The sequence below is a fragment of the Leucopleurus acutus genome (genome assembly GCF_964270905.1).
Source record: "Leucopleurus acutus genome assembly, chromosome: 7".
Lineage (NCBI taxonomy): Eukaryota > Metazoa > Chordata > Mammalia > Artiodactyla > Delphinidae > Leucopleurus > Leucopleurus acutus.
The window spans coordinates 27465018-27478979 of record NC_139150.1 but is presented as its reverse complement, the minus strand read 5'-3'; the positions used below and the strand labels follow the sequence as shown (position 1 = coordinate 27478979).

Here is a 13962-nt window from a genome sequence, read left to right as displayed (position 1 = left end):
GGCCTACCTCCAACATAAACTATTTGCAAAGTTACCAAAAATAGTACGTTGACTGTATGAGATTATCATTTTTTGGTCAAAAACAGTTGAATGGTGGCTCTGGTTTGTGAACCATTGATTATAGCCCTTCTCTTTGTCAATAATTAGCTAGTAGGCCAACTGCAGTATCTGTTCAGGCCACTTCTTGTTAAAGGTAATAAAATCTTATCGTTTGTGTATAATAAAATGCTTGTCTTTCGGTTCCACTTTGTTGAAGATGGGGGCACAGGAATATTCAGGATTGCATAAAACATCCAAAATGATATCAGATTATTAACAAGTGATGTATAAAGAAAAGGGCAGAGACAATGATTCCCTGGGCCTGGAAGCTTTGTCCGTCTGTCTTTAGAGATCAAAGCTTTGTTGCAGTATGGTCTGCTAGAACAACCAAAGACTGACCCCTCTCTTCCTCTTTGCTGTTGCCAGAGATCCTGTAGTAGCATAATATAGTTTGTGTCTGGTAATGTTTAATCTTGATGACAGCTGGAACAATAATTATCATCCCGAACCCTGGAGCAAAGATGGTTTTCTGCTCAGCATAAGTTTTATTACAGTAATTAAAGTGAACTCAGAAAGACAGACCAGACTTTTAAATGAAATCATTCCTTTTTAAGTTGTTTAAAATTGAGCCTTCCATTGGACATTATAAAAATCAAAAACTTCTGTTTGTCAAAAGACAGCATTAAAAGAGAAAAGGTAAACCACAGACTGGAAAAATATTTGCAAAACGCACTTAAAAATGGACTCACCTAAAATGTATAAAGAACTTCTGCAAATCAGTAAGATAAAGACAGGTAACCCAAATGGGTAAAAGACTTGAATAGGCACATCACAAAAGAGGATAGTCCAATGTCCAACGAGCATATAAAATGATAGTTAACATCTTTAGTTATTGGGGACATGCAGATTAAAACCACAATGGGATACGACTACCCACCCACCAGAATGGCTAAAATTCAAGGTGTTGACTTGGTTGTGGAGCAATTGGAACTCTCGTACACTGCTTGTGGGAAAATAAATCAGTACAAGCACACTGGAAACTTGTTTGGCTGTAGGATTAAAGCTAAAAATAGGGCTTCCTGGTGGCGCAGTGGTTGGGAGTCCACCTGCCGATGCAGGGGACACGGGTTCGTGCCCTGGTCCAGGAAGATCCCACATGCCGCGGAGCGGCTGGGCCCGTGAGCTGTGGCCGCTGAGCCTGCGCATCCGGAGCCTGTGCTCCACAACGGGAGAGGCCACAACAGTGAGACGCCCGTGTACCGCAAAAAAAAAAAAAAAAAAGCTAAAAATAAATATATGTCCTAAGATACGGCAAGTCCACTCCTGGTTATGTACCCGACAGAAATGCATGCACATGTGCACCAAAAGATGAGTTCAATGATGTTCATGGAAGGATTATTTCTAAGAGCCTCAAACTGGAAACACCTCAAGTTTCCACAACAGTTGAATGGATTAATAGATTGTGGTATATTCATATGATGGCAAACTACACAGAAACGAAAAATAATGAACTACAGCTAACTTGAAACAATATGAATAAATCTCACAGATATAATGTTGAGCAGAAAGCTAGACACAAAAGAATACACACAGTGTGATTTAATGGTTAAATCAAGATTAAGAACAGGCAAAACTAATCTATGGTAAAAGATATCAGAATAGTGGTTACTTTAGGGAGTGTTTTGACTGGAAGGGGTCATGAGGGAGTCTTCTTGGGTGCTGGAAATAGTCTATATGTCAATCTAGATGGTGTTACATGGATACATACATGTGTAAAAATTCATTAGTCATGTAAGATTTGTGCACTTTATTGTATTTAAGTTATAATTAAATTTTTAAAGGTATGCTAAAAAAATTAATTTTTCCAGACACCATCCTCTATTCTGTGAAGTCAGACCCCTTTTCATCCCCAGCAGACAACTAGGAGGGAATCTCTGAAGAGGGTAAAACAGGACGTAGGGTGGCATCAGAAGCAGGGAACCATAGTAAAATTAGGGGGTTAAGTGGAAGTCTACATACTGAAAGTAGAGGACCTGAGGCCTCCTTCCCCCTCTGAGCTCCCAGAAATCTAGCAACCAGGCCTTCACCCACCAAGCATGAGATTGGAAGATTATTCTCTGGGGAATCTGACTAGGCCAAGGGAAAATACCTAAAGATGTTGACACCCAGAGTTCTCCAACTAAATGGCCCAGCGAGATGACCCTGTAGTAGAGCTCTTGAATTCCAAAATCTACCCACAAATAAAAAGCTTCCGATTAGTTTTGAGTGCCCCATTCTTTTTTTTTTTAATTGAAGTATAGTTGATTTACAATGTTGTGTTAGTTTCTGGTGTACAGCAAGGTGATTCAGTTATATATATATAGTATATTCTTTTTCAGATTCTTTTCCATTATAGATTATTACAAGATATTGAATATAGTTAGTGCCCCATTCTTAAATAAGAATTACCAGACCCCTGAGGCAAGTCTCTACCATGAAAGACAGAGACCAAAACAAAGAGAAAACAACAACAAAATGACTTGGAGGAAACAGACTGTAAGATGCAAGAACACTTTTTTAAAAATTACTAAATTAAGGTACATGATAGAGAAGACTGTATTCATTAAAAAGTTTGGTTATTTAAAAGAGGAAGATTCAGGGAAAAGAGGTTGGGGGAGGAACAGAGGGCGGGAGAGAGGGAGAGAAAGAGAGAAGGGAAGGGGAGAAACATTATATATAGAAAAAGGATCAAGAATCAGAACAACATTGGCTTTCTCAAGAGAGCACTGAGAGCTAATACAAAATGAAAAGACAATTTCAAAATTCAGAGGGAAAATGATTTCCACTGTAGAACTCTATAATCTATACAAACTATGAAATAAATGTGAGGGTAGAATAAAAACATTTCAAATACACAAGGGATTTACATGGAATCATACCAATCATCATCAAAGAAAACTGATCACTCGATGTTGTCTACATACAAAAGAGAAAATCATCATAATAAACTGTTTTTATTTCATGGAGGTAGAGTGAGAAAAATTAACAAGTCAAAAGAAGGCATGATGAAATTTGAAAAATAATAATATATGAGTAAAAATTTGAAACCATTTGAATTTACTTTTTATTCATCAAATATGTACTGAGTGTCTACTTTTTGCCAGCATTGTTTTAAACACTGAGGGTACAGAGGTGACGGAAACAGAAGTCTTTGCCCTCATAGAGCACATTAGGGAAATGTTTAAATAATAGTTATACATCTGCTTAATGAAATGTTATGTAACCATTGAAAAATTACATGAATACCAGAAACACAGGAAATGTGTATAAAATAATGCAAGGTGAAAGGAACATATGCAGTGGATGAAGACAAAAGGGAAGTAATAAACCTGAAAACAGGTATGTGAGGATGGCAGAATTACAAATTAATTTTTCTTTTTTCAAAATCCCCTTTAATTTTTTTTTTTTTTTTTTTTGCGGTACGCGGGCCTCTCACTGTTGTGGCCTCTCCCGTTGCGGAGCACAGGCTCCAGACGCGCAGGCTAAGCGGCCATGGCTCACGGGCCCAGCCGCTCCGTGGCATGTGGGATCTTCCCGGACCGGGGCACAAACCCGTGTCCCCTGCATCGGCAGGCAGACTCTCAACCACTGCGCCACCAGGAAAGCCCTCCCTTTAATTTTATATTGGGTTTTTTAACAGACAAGGGAAACATCAAAAATTTTTTAATAAAAGTGATAAAAATCCTATGTTGCCTATTTAAAATTCTATGCCAAGTATTTCATTTGGAAAGCATTGTTGTTACTTTTCAAATATTTTTGTTATCTGAAATCTTTATAGCTATTAGCCCTTAGCAGGATGCTAAAGGATATTGTACTTAAATTCAGGTTCCATCTAAGAAATTTTTCTAGGAAGTGGTATTATCTCTCTTCCTTAAGAGAGAGAATGGGAAATTACCCACTCCTGATGGGAAAAACATGGCCACTTGGTTAAATGTTATAATGAAAGTTTTCTTTCTACTCCAGCTATGCAGAGAAAGATGAGGGTGTTGGAAAGAATGCAGATCAAATCAGTGTCTAGAAAGAGCCATTAAACATTGTCTGTTAATTAGCTCCATGAGCTAAATGAGCTCTGTGAGTAGGGTAGGTAGACTCCCTATAACTGATGAGAGAAAAGTCTCTGCCTGTTTAAGGGCAGTTGATACTATAGTTTTCCATACGGGACACTAGTATTCCTGGCCCATGCGGGAATAATACAGTGGTGATGTTTCTGAGGTACTTTCCACAGGTGGTAGTGAAAGCCCATTTTACCACCATGTGTTTGTGTCAAACAAGAGATTTCAGGAATCTCCATGTGAGTTACTGTGTAGAGAATTCCTTTATATTGTATAGGAAACAAAGCTTTCTTGGACTAGCTAATTTGATGTAGTCTTGGACATGAAATCTGAGAAGACTGTTCTGGGTTCCCAAGGGATCTGACACAAAGAGAAAACTCAGGATAAATGTTCTAATCACGCCTGGAGATGAGTTAGATGCTGTGAGTTTTTTCATGTTCAAGGGTAGTAGGAAAGATATTGCATCAAAGTGTCATATAAAATCTTATTCAGTTAGACTATACACTTTGTTTACATTTGGCTTTTAAAATAATATTCTAAAATTTAAAAATAGGAGGAAAGCTAACTGTAATGTGGTCTCCTGGATGGAATCATGGAATAGAAAAGGACATTAGGGGAAATTAATGACATAAGAATAAAGTATGGAGTTTAGTTAATAACTACGTACCAGTGTGGCTTCATTAATTGTGATAAATGTACCATAGTGATGTAAGATGTTAAAAATAGGGGAAACTGGGTGTGGAGAATATGGAAACTCTTTATCTTTGCAACTTCTCTGTAAACCTAAATCTATTCTAAAATTTAAGTTTATTTAAATTAAAAAATATATAGGAGGAAAGAACTATTATCTCAATCTCAGACAAATCACAATTTTGGTATAAGCCTAGTGCTCAGGCCACATGACTGCAGCTAAGCATCAACCACTATCTGGTATCAGTTGAATCCCAGGTTCTGTTATTTTCAGCGACAGGGAAAAAAGTTGAAACTGCAAACCAAGATACATAAAAATCAGAAAATATGGAACTGATAAGACAGCAAAGTTTAGATTTGGGTTGTGGAAAATAGGAAGCCATTGTAATTTCCTGAGTGAGGAGGTGATGTAGTAAGAGTGACAGTTGAGGGATTTATTCTATGAGCAGTTTGCAAAATGGGTTGAAGTTGGGGAGAAGTTGAGGCGGGGGATCAGCAAAGAGGCGACAACTGGAATGGTAAACAAAAATCTTAAGACTAAAGCCCTAAAATGGAGCTTATGGCAAAGGTTTCAAGCAATGTTATTCTTAGTGCCACATACAACCTGTTTTAGGCACCTGGGGACAAGCAGAGCCTACTGTGGAGACAGCTGTATCAGACGATCTTAGTTTGCCTGTTTCCATTAGATATTTGAGTCATAGAACCACTTTCCTTGTTCCAGGTCCAGGCTCTCCTGGTGTCTTGTCAAGACTGTACCTTGTCACCTCTGCTTGTCCTATAGCGGCCCAGTGCTTGTTTGATAGTCAAACTTGAGTCAATGCTTCTTTTTATTTTTAACCCATCCTAATGGGTTTTTTTTAAAACTTATCTGGAAATGATTTCAAACTTACAGAAAAGCTGCAAGAATAAGAATGGTACACTGGGGCTTCCCTGGTGGTGCAGTGGTTGAGAGTCCGCCTGCCGATGCAGGGGACACGGGTTTGTGGACCATAGACTCTTGTTACACCTATTGTTAAACATTTCTCCCTCTCTCTCTCTCTGTCTCTCTCTCTCTCTATATATACATATATATATGTATGCACATCTAATATTTTTTAACTACTTGAGAACAATTTGCATACAGCATGGCCCTTTACTCCTAACTACTTCATTGTATATTTCCTAAGAATTAGGATATTCTGTTCCTTGAATTGAACTGAACTACGGGAACACCCGTCATCCTGGTCTGACCTCTCCCACCGCTCAGTCATGGGAGTGAAAAATCCAAAGTTTTATTTGAATTTTGGGTTTGGGTCTTTGACTGTACCACAGAATCAGATTTTTCAGATTAGTTTTGAATTTGATTCATTATGTGTTTGACTCAGTTGTTCAGCTATTCTGAAAACATCTTTGTGAATGAGTAATACTGATACCAAATAATGGCAAACACTAACCTAGTATTCATTACAAAGTGTCAGGCACTGTTCTAAGCACTGTCTACTTAGTAATGCATTTAGTCCTCACAAAAACCTTAAAGGAACTTACCATGATTATCTTCATTTTACAATGGGGAAATGTAGGCATAGAAGTTGAATAACTTGCCCAGAAATGAACAACTGATAAGGAGGCAAAATCAGGATGAACCCAGGTTCTCAGATCTTTCTTGTCTGTTAACCCGTGTGTGTGTGTGTGTGTGTTTAGCCTTCTTACATTTCACGGTGTCTTCTCTAAAGATGATCCCACGCTATTTCTTGTTATTGATTGCTTCTCATTGTGTCGTGTTCCCCTAGGAGAGATGCATTCATTTTCTTGTTGTGTTTATTTTTCAGTTGAGGGGAAGGTGACTGGTCCCATGAGCCCGGGAGAATGAACTCAGAGGAGGCTGTTTACACGAGGTTCTCCCGCTCACCAGCTGTTGAGAGTCTGTGGATGAAGAGCAGGATCTTATTACTCCAATGGAAGCCTGGGACCATGTTCCCAACCACCAACCCACCAAGAGGATTTGGTACAGTGGGGCTGCCTAATAAATGATTCATCAGAAGCATTTGATACAAATGTGTCTGGCAGCAGCCCCTTCAAATTTATGTTGCCTTCTTATCTTGCCTTGCGTGTGTTTAATGATCCCACTGCCTCTCACTCCAGTACCAGTACTGACCTGAAGGCTGGATCCACAATGGAATTCTCTTCGTGCAGGCTGGGTCTGTCCTGTTTGACAGCTATTTATAGAGCCCGTGTTGGTTAGTAACTATTTACTGAATGCCAGTTCCATGCCAATTGTTAGGCTGGGTGCTTTACAAACATTTAATCCTCACAAAAACCCTGTGAGGTTGAACCTATTATCTCCATTTTGCCCATGAGCAAATGGAGGCTCAGAGAGGTTGTGTGCTGTGTATAAGGTCACACAGTTGGCAGTCAGGGCTCAAATTGAGATGAAATCCAAAGCCCCTCCACTTTAACACGCTGCTTTGCCCATCACTGCTCCAGAGATCGCTAGCCCACCATATCATCACTGGCATTCCTCTCATAAATAGAGGTGGGGATGGCAGTGTATGTGATGGGAAGTGTCTGAAAGGGAGGGTCAGGGAGCTTTAGAGGCACTGAAAAATCACAGAATTATTCTCTAAGAAAAATAACACAATGCTCTTTTAGATCAGAAGTTGATAAACTGTGGCCTATGGGTCAAATCAGCCCCCAACCTCTTTCTGTAAGTTAAGTTTTACGGGAGCACAGCCACACCCAGTCCTTTATGTACTGCCTAAGGCTGCTTCCTCTCCACAATGGCAGAGTTGCGTAGCTGTGACAGAGGCCATATGGCTCTCAAAGCCTAAAATATTGACTCTCTGGGCCTTTCTAGAAAAAGTTTGCTGACACCTGTTTTAGATGACTTAGGAAGAGAACCAATAGTTTTTATTAAGGCCAATTAATTATTTTTTTCATTTGACTGAGAAAACGACTTAAAGATTCGTACTGCTAAGGCCGTCACTGGTGGTGGTGGAGTGGGGCATGGGGGTGGGGCTGTAGGGATCCAACCAGCGGAGGTTAAGGGACACGGAGGAGAAGGGGGAAGTCTGGGCCTCTGGGTCCCCACTCAGCTCCTCCCCCCAGACGCATCCCACTCATGTCCTTCCGATTTCCCCTGCCAAATCAAGTCTCCTAAAATAACTGCTTATAAGCTTGTAAGTGGCTTCCCACTTACAAAATGCTCAAATTCCAACACCCCAGCTGGGAATGTAGAGACCAAAACAATCTGACCCCTATGAATCTCTCTCTCCACCCGTCTTATTCTTTTTTTTAATCACGAGGAAGTCACGCCAAGTTTGGGTTTATATTTCAAAGCCAATGTACTTGTCTTTGATTCACTTTTATGTAAGCAGAAAAGTAAACATATAATAGTTGTAGGCGATAATAGGAAACCAGGCTGAGCTTTCTCATATATGATATATTGATTCTTCACCTAAGCTGAAAGTTATATAAACAGGGACTTCCCTGGCGGTCCAGTGGTTAAGACTCCGTGTTTCCACTGCAGGGGACCAAGGTTCGATCCCTGGTGGGGGAACTAGGATCCCATATGCCCAGCAGCGCAACAAAAACAAAAAGTTATAAACAAAAGAGAAGTTTATAAATGTTTCAGTTACTTTCCTACAGAAGTCACTCTCCAATTGTGTTTAGAAAAAAACTATTCCAGCTAAGGTTTTTGTTTTGTTTTTAAATTGTATTATCATAAGCTCTCTCCCACGTTGCTGTGTATTTTTCATAAAGATAATTTTTCATGGCTGAGAATATTTCATCTCCTATATATTCCAGAATTTTCCTAATACTGCCTGGGTATTTGGACATTAAAGGTTGCTGTTTTCATTTGTTTCAACTCCTATCTCTATTGCCTCTAGTTATTCTTCTCCTTCTTTTTCACCTTTGCTCAGACTGTGTTCTTGGCTTGGGAAGGATCCTGCTGTCCTTTCCCGTCTGCTTAAGTCCTGTCACCTTCCCCCTTCAATCTCCGATTGCTAGGAGAGAGTTCAGATTGACCTTTAGAATGACGGATTTCAAGAGACTTCCCTAGAAGGTGCTGACATGGTACCATCTGAACTTTACTGCAATGGCACTGCAGTATCAAAGGGCTCAGAAACCATTATTTCCTGTTGCTGTACTCAAGAATGGTTTATTTTAGAAAAGAATAATAGATAGCGGACATATACTATGTACTTTCCATATGTCAGGCATTATCGTAAGCACTGTATATACATTGTCATTTATCTTCCCGACAACCCTTTCAAGTGGGTCCTGTTAATACTCTCATTGTACAAATGAGAATATTGAGGTACAGAGAGGTTAAGAAATCACCCAAGCCCACACCACTGATAAGTGGGAGACTTGGCATTTGAATTCAGACAGTCTGGTGTCAGAGTCCTGGAGCTTAGCCAGTGAAATAGAACTCACAACGGCCCTTCCTCTCCCTAGTCTCAACCACGCAGCCTCAATCGGGCCCATACCATCTTCAGAGTATATGCAGAGGGCCTCAGAGGGGCTGCTGAGCAATGTTCTTACTAGGAACAGTGAGCCTGTTCCTCTGTGTTGGAGAGACCTGGCTGGGGGCCAGCATCCTTTCACACAGAGGAGCTCAAGAGGCAGATGAATTTGCTGTGTCCTTGGTCATTCTCTGAACATGATGAATCCAGAGGCATTTCCAGAGCCAAGGTAGGATGTGATGGAAACACCTGTGTCTTCCAGACCTCACTTATCTCAGTGTCCCAGGGACCTAGCATAAAAGCAGGCCATCATTCATGGAGAAGGGACTGTGACATAGTAACATCATAATGGCTACAGTTTAGTTAACTGCCCCTCTCATGCTCTCTCCCAGGAAAGAGTGGGACCTCTTGTGATGGATCTTATGAGAGTGAGGGTGGGGAGAAGAGATTCAGAGTGCATTCCAAAGGTGAGTACAATTGCAAAGCCGAGTCAGAAAGGGAATGCATAGTAACTGGCCTCTAGTTTGAAGAATGAGAGAACCTCAGGGTTTGGAAAGATGTAAAAGGTTATCTCTGCCAGTTATCTTCCAGTGCCTGATCCCCTTAAAACAGCTCTGACAAGGAAATGCCCAGCCCTCTGTTTGGATAACTCCACTGATGGGGACCTTCCAACCAGACAAAAATCCATCCCAGCTCGGTACGGTTCTCTTAGAAAATTGGACTTTTTGTTGAATGGAAATCTATCTTCCTGTAGCTTCCACCAAATCAGGTCTAACTCTTATCTGGGGGAGGCTAGAGGACAAGCCAGATTCCTCCTCCACACAACAGCCCTAGAGAGATTTGAAGCCTAAATGGCTGTGTCCTCCCTGAGTTTCTCCTCTCCAGGCTAAATACTCACAGGTGCTTTAATTGTGTCTCTTCTCACATGGTTTCCAGGCCCTTTGTCAGATTTGTGTCCACTGACTGCTTCCCACTTTGCTTAGAGCTCTCCAAGTATGGAGTTAGAGCACAAGCTCACGTCAGACCAGAACCATCCCTTCCCTCCTATGAGAACTTATAGGATCAGAAATTAGTACTCCAAGTTCCAAGGGGTTCCAGGGATTTTGGGTGAATTTATTTTTGGTCAGAAGGGGGCAGGAAAAAAAAGAATGAGTTAGATTTCTGTGGTTAGGAAGAGATGATAATAGATAATATTTTTTGAATGCTTATTACATGCCAGACACTGTGCTTAACACTTAATATGAATTCTCTCATTTAATCCACTCAACCACCCTTACAGGTGGTACTGTTATGATGCCCATTTCACAGCTGAAGAAACTGAGGCTTAGAGAAGCTCAGGGTTTTCCGAGGCTATGTAGTGTATGCCAAGACTCAGGCCAGATATTAACAGGGAGCAATGGGTGAAGATTTGGCTTCAACAAAGAGCTGCATCTGGCCAGTGATTATGTTTCAGAAAAGCCAGGTATGACAGTGAAAACTGGTTAGGGGTGAGAATAGGACTTCTAAGACCCCAGAGATCAAGGAGCAGAAAGCCATGCCATGGTGGCACAGAAGGATATGATGTACAAGGCAGTAATAACAGTAACCGCTACCATTTGTTAAATGTGTCTAAATCAGGCATTTTGCATACATAATCTCCTTTAATCCTCACAACAACCCTAACTGGGAATTACTACCACTATGATCGCTATGTTACAGATAAGGAAATTGAGGCTTATTGAGGTTAAATGACTCACTGAAGGCTACACAGCTGGTAAGTAGCAGTGGCAGGATTAAAATTCAGATGGCTGGGGCTTCCCTGGTAGCGCAGTGGTTGGGAGGCCGCCTGCCGATGCAGCGGACACGGGTTCGTAACCCGGTCCGGGAGGATCCCGCATGCTGTGGAGCGGCTGGGCCCGTGAGCCATGGCCGCTGAGCCTGCGCGTCCGGAGCCTGTGCTCTGCAGTGGGAGAGGCCACAACAGTGAGAGGCCCGCGTACCGCAAAAAAAAAAAAGAAAAAAATTCAGATGGCTGACTCCAGGGCGATGGCCCTATACCAAAGGGAAAGACTGTTGGCAAGAAACTTAAGGGAAGAAATATTCTCTCCCAAGAGATGGGGGATCCCAGAACTTATGAGGGAACTCAGGGCTGCAGGCGATGCCTGGCAAGAGAGAACAGGAAACCTGGTTCTGGAAGAGACAATTTTGCCAGACTCTTTAAATCAGCAGTGCCAAGCCTGAGGCTATCCTAAATTGGGATTTAGTAAGAAAGGCAGTCCTGAAGGCCGAGGAACCTCATTCAAATAAATATCTATGACCAGATATGCTATCTCAGAATCAGAAACCTGTGTTGAAAAGTCATCTGTTTCTGTGCTTCTGTAGTTCCCTTTTCCCTTTTTTTTTTTTAAAAAACAATTTGCTTTCTCTCAGTTCAGTGGCGACCAAACTTTAGTGTGCGTCAGAATCACCTGGAGGACTTGGTAAAACATTGATTACTGTACCCCCCTCCCACCCCCTGGAGATTCTGATTTAGTAAGTCTGGGGATGAAGCCTGAGAATTTGTACTACTAACAAGTTACCAGGTGCTGCTGATTCAGCTGGTCTGGGGATTACATTTGAGAACAAGGGCTTTGGTTTATTAGAAAAGCTATTTTTGAAAATTTCTAAACTGACTCGGCTGTGAAGAGGCAAAGGACTTGTCCATAGGCCAGAAGCAGCGGGAGTGGGTCAGGCAGCAGACTTAGTGCCCAGCTAGGTAAGTGCCTGCTGTATGGGCCGGGGAAGACAGAAGTCACAGCTAGAAGACACTAGCTGTTTACAGATGAGAATGAGGGAAACCAGAAGGCCCGGGAAGCTGGGCAGGGAGCCAGACTGGCCAGAGGAGACAGAGATCTGGCGAGAGCAGAAGTCAAATGGGGTAGCACTCTTGTCAAAAGCTGCAGGTTCTTGGCTGGGCTGCAGGGAAAGAACTAGGGGAGCGGGGAGGCAAGGGGCCAGGAGTGAGCTCCTGGGATGTGGCCTGGGACAGAATCTGGAGATCGCATTTCAGCTGTTGACTCACTGTCTCCAAAGCCTCTTTCTGCCTCCTTCGGGGGTTAAGCCCATCAGTCACAGAGTGCCCAGGAGTTACCCTCTGACAGTAGTGAGGTAAAGTCCTTGCAGCAAGAGAACTGGGGACAGTGCTAAATGCTGTTTCTTCTTCACTGGGTCGTGCAGTGGCAGGCAGGTGCAGGGCTGGGGAGCTCACAGCAGGGTGGTTTGACTTCTGATGTTCTCCAGTCCCGAGGCTGCATTTCTCCCTCAAGGGAAACTGACTCAGCTGCAGTGCGCGTGCACTGCGGAGAATGGCCTGCGTGGCTGCAGCGGCAGGCTAGTCGCTGAGTGCCTGGCTGCTCTCATCTCTCCTCATGGAACTGGGGCAGCTTGGAGAGGAGGCTCCTTTCCCTTGATACCAAGAAAAGGAGAATCTCTCTGCAAGACTGCATGCCACTACTTTCAGACGCAGGAGGAAAATTGTGCACATAGGCCCTGGACCCTGGCCTTCAAAAACAACCCACCTGGCCTGAACTAGTTTTTCCTTTAGTTCCCTTCAACCCCTTTCTTGTACATGTCTGTCCAGTTTAAAAAGGATTTATTGAATGCATACTAGATGGCAGGCCCTGTGCTGGCGATACAGATATGGGTAAAAGAAATTTCAACCCACAAGTATAGTCAGGGAGACACATCTACAGAGATAATTACAGCCTTGTAGGATAAATGCTGTTTCTTAAACATAGAGACCATGCCCTCTCAGGACCTTATTTGCTGTTTCTTCTGTCTAGAATGCTTTTCTCCAGATGTTTGTATAGTTATTCTCTCACTCTCAGGAGTGACCCAAGAGAGGCCTTCCCTGACTCTCCTACCGAACATGAAGCCCACACAATTCTCTGATTCCATTTATCCCATGTAATTTTTCCCTGTAAAACCTCTAAACTCCTTACATTAGAGATGTAATGTAAGGAGGCATTTTATATACATATATATATATATGTGTATAAAATGCCTTGTCACTGCTGATTCTCAGTCCGTGGAATTGGTACCTGATAGGTACTCAATATATTTTTCCCTTTTGTTCATTCACAATAAGTGATTGCCCAGTTGAACTTTTCTGAACCTCTGCAGTCATCGAAATGGAAGATGAGGCCTGTCCACTTAGGGAAGAACATTTTGAATCGTACCTTCCCAAGCTTTCTAGTCTCTATTGTCCCCTCAGTCCAGACTGAGCAGGTTCTAGCTTCCCACCAATAACTATAATTACTGAGCATTAACTATGTACTGGGCACTTCCACAACGTTATTTTTTTCTTTAATTTTTTATTTTTTGCGGTACGCGGGCCTCTCACTGTTGCGGCCTCTCCCATTGCGGAGCACAGGCTCCGGACGCACAGGACCAAGCGGTCGTGGGTCACGGGCCCAGCCGTTCCGCGGCACGTGGGATCTTCCCGGACCGGGGCGCAAACCCGTGTCCTCTGCATCGGCAGGCGGACCCTCAACCACTACGCCACCAGGGAAGCCCCCAATACGTTATTTAATCTTCATAATGCTCTGCAAAGTCAGAATTATTTATTTTACCAAAGATGAAACAGGCTCTGGGAGAGTAGTTGCTCAAAGTCACAGCGAGCAAGGTTCCCAGGGGGCTCTCTGGTAAAGGTCTACCAGACTCCACAGTCTACCCAAGTT

The 13962-nt window shown here is 42.4% G+C and overlaps 1 protein-coding gene across 1 annotated transcript in view; it reads left to right on the top strand.

The window, feature by feature from the left end:
* SLC44A1 (solute carrier family 44 member 1) overlaps positions 1-6792 on the top strand; it is a gene marked incomplete at its 3' end in the record, with an annotated part of 210824 nt that extends 204032 nt beyond the window's left edge. Inside the window, exon 16 of the mRNA XM_082842127.1 lies at positions 6629-6792. Coding sequence (XP_082698253.1) covers positions 6629-6643 — 15 coding nt within the window. The remainder of the gene's footprint in view (positions 1-6628) is intronic.
* Positions 6793-13962: the final 7170 nt, after the last annotated feature.